General features: G+C 54.2%; 1 protein-coding gene across 1 annotated transcript; it reads right to left on the minus strand.

The window, feature by feature from the left end:
• Nucleotides 1-216: 216 nt before the first annotated feature.
• Nucleotides 217-2378, minus strand: NANOS1 (nanos C2HC-type zinc finger 1). Its single transcript, XM_077821610.1, has one exon. The coding sequence runs from the start codon at nucleotides 2189-2191 to the stop codon at nucleotides 1256-1258; it is 936 nt and encodes a 311-aa protein (XP_077677736.1). The 5' UTR covers nucleotides 2192-2378; the 3' UTR covers nucleotides 217-1255.
• Nucleotides 2379-3093: the final 715 nt, after the last annotated feature.

Consider the following 3093-nt stretch of genomic DNA (forward strand, 5'->3'; position numbering starts at 1 on the left):
ATGCAATGCATTGTGGCTACTATAAAATGGTCCAACAAACCCAAAAGGGTGTTGAGTGATAATCTATAAATAGCTACAAGGTAGCAAAAACATGGTTGTCATTAAGATACCTTGCCGCTTCCTCTACATTACCACCTTATAGTAGGTCAAACAGCACATAAGGGGGGGGGGGGGAAGAGAAGAGAGAACAGGCTTAAGTCAAATTTGTGACGCCTTTACTTCACTCTAGAAAACAAAAATTCAAATTTAAACAGCACCATTGCCACCTGTGGCCAGTATGGGGCTTTACAATCTCGACAGTGTTTATTTTTGGCTGGGGGGTGGGAGGGAGGGAAAGGGAATTTAGAGGAATAAAAGTTAATTTCTAGACTAAGGGAAGGGGAAAAAACAGAAGAAAAACAAGAACCGTAGATTAATACAAAAGAACTTGTGAACACAAAGGGGATCTCCCCCAACACGGAAAAGTGTCATATGATCATTCCTGATCTCAAAATCCCCACAAACATTAGTAACTAACAATTCGTACTACCTACTTACAGACAACGTTGTTTTGTTAGAGGACAGTGCAAACACAACCACGAGCAGCCAAATACAGCAGAATTCCCCTCCCTACCCGGTCGAGCTCACCCTTAAAACATAAAATTTAAAAACATCAATGCTTCGTTTGGCTAGGATACTGCAAAAACAGAAATTCATTTGCTTAGCAGTACAGAGGCCTTTTCTTCAGAGATTCTGTAAAAATTTTTTTTAAAAAATGCCTCCTCTCCAATAAACCAACATAAACGCCCCCATGGGAGCTCTCTACCATTCAATTTCATCTTACCCCTCTTTTAAAAATTAGAGATATATATATTATACAATAAACAAATACAGTGCATCTAAACTGCATATTTATAATTAATGATATAGAATTAACTTCAGAGCCCAGCTTCCCTGGATGCTGAGTATACAAACTAGAAACTATCATTATAGTACATAAGCCAAGGAGCTTTTTACATTCTAGTCCCCCACGTTGAATATATTAATGTGTTAAAGAGAACAAAATGCAATCCGCTTTAAGACACTTTTAAAAAAAAATGGGAAAGGGTCTTTTTTTGCGGGCCACACAGAAAACTGCTGCCGGGTCACTTTCTACTGAAGCGGCCTCAGTCGAAAGGGGGAAAACAAAAAAAAAACAAAAACAAAAAAAGCCACCAACCCAACAAATCCATCGCCAGCAAACCGAGCAGTCCCGAGGCCAGGAGGCTGCAGCCCCCTAGCGGAGTTTCTTGCCCAAGGCGGTCCGGGCGTTTCTGAGCTGCTGCTTGGCTGCACTGGCCTGCATTTTGGAGAGGGGGCAGTACTTGATGGTGTGGGCATTGTCCCCACTGGCCCCGCAGAGGGGGCACGTGTATCTCCGCAGCACCGGGCACAAGACCCGGCCGTCGGGTCCCTTGAGGATGTGAGTGGTGTAGAGGGCGACGGCCTCTTTGTTATTCCGGCAGAAGACGCAGACCTGCAGCTCGGGCTTGAGCAGCCGGGAGCCGGGCTTCTGGGGCGCCGGGAGCCGCCCGCCGCCGCCCCACGCGTGCGGGGAGCGGTCCCGCGGCAGGTGAGCCGGGGAGCAGTTGAACACCAGCGCGGCGGGGCTGGCGCGGCCGGAGAAGGGGCTGAAGTCGGCGAACCGCTCCTCCAGGAAGCGCTCGCCGTGGTGGTGGCTGCACAGGTCCAAGTCGTGCAAGTGCAAGGCGCCCTCGAAATAGGGGGGGCCCGCGTCCTCCTCCTCCTCCTCCTCGTCCTCCTCTTCCTCCTCCTCGTCCTCCTCCTCCAGAGCCGGCTGCACGGCGGCGGCCACCACCACGGAGCGGGGCTCGGTCCCGAAGCCCTTCTCCCCGTCCACGGCCTTGGTGATCAGCGTGGCCAGCCCCAGGTAGTCGTTCCAGGAGTTGAACGCGTTCCCGTACGCGGGGTGGCTCTTGGCGCCGTAGCGGGCGCCCTGCAAAAACTCCACCGGCTGGTGCTGCTCCAGCTTGCCGGGGGGGAACGTCTCCATCGGAGGCTTCACGCCGCGGCGGGGGGACCCGAGTCCCAGCCGCCGCCTCCTGCGCGCTGCAGCCGCGACTCGCTCCGCACGCACCCGGACCAGCCCGCACCCAACGCAGCTCTGCGTGGCGGCCGCTTCGCTCGCTGGCCGCGGCGGCTCTAGCTCCATTCGGGGGAGGGGAGAGAGGAGGAGGCTCAGCCCAGGGGCCGCGGCAATTGGCCACCAGCCAACGCAGCCCGCCCGGCTCCACCGCTCTGGCCGCCGATTGGTTGATGCGCTGAGCGGCGTTCCCTCTCCTGCGGCTGTGTGTGCACGGGCGGGGCCGCCCCTCGCCTTTGATTCGGAGCAGGTGAGAGGCCTCCCGCCCCCTGCGGCCGTGCCTTGGAGAATGCGCGCACGCACACACAGACGCTGCGTCACATGGGGTAGCCAGGGATGGGCCCAGCCCTTCTCCACCCGCCACTGGCAGCGGAACATTGTGTTGTGCACAAATCAGCATCCTCGTGGCAAGTTGTGGCTGCCTGGAGCCAGGACACTGCACTAGGCATGGCTCTTCCTACCTAGCGGTGGCTGGGGTGTTTTTCTGTCGTTCACGTCCTCTGCATTACACGTAAGATGGATGCAGTGATACTGGCCTATCTCAGAGGGGTGGTGTGAGGCTTAATGAGGCCCTGATCCTGCAGAACTGTGCTGCCCGTGGGGGGTCTCTTGCACCCGTGCTGAGCCCCTTGATTTCAGTGGGGTTCTAAGCCGGTACCAGGCTCCTCTTGCACAGAAGCCTTCGCAGGAGCTGGGCCAGAGCTAACGTTTGCAAAGCGCTTGCTGGTTTTCAGATATAAAAAGCCTTGTAGTGAAATGCTAAGTATCACTATATACAAACCTTCCCAAACAAAACAAAACAAAAAGCATCCCAAAAAGCCATCTCGCAAGGACCCCCAAACAGAATTGTCCTAGCCCATATACTGAGACGAGCAGCAATACAACATCAGCCCCCACTGAGTACTTGGCGGGGCGGACTGAGCTTTCCAAATGTAGAAAAATATGGGGTCTGATTCTGTCACAAACGGAGA

Source organism: Eretmochelys imbricata, chromosome 7, assembly GCF_965152235.1.
Source record: "Eretmochelys imbricata isolate rEreImb1 chromosome 7, rEreImb1.hap1, whole genome shotgun sequence".
NCBI classification, from domain to species: Eukaryota; Metazoa; Chordata; order Testudines; family Cheloniidae; genus Eretmochelys; species Eretmochelys imbricata.

Bases quoted from the DNA above. Each gene is read 5' to 3' on its own strand.
- NANOS1 (XM_077821610.1), bottom strand. From the start codon at position 2,191: ATGGAGCTAGAGCCGCCGCGGCCAGCGAGCGAAGCGGCCGCCACGCAG.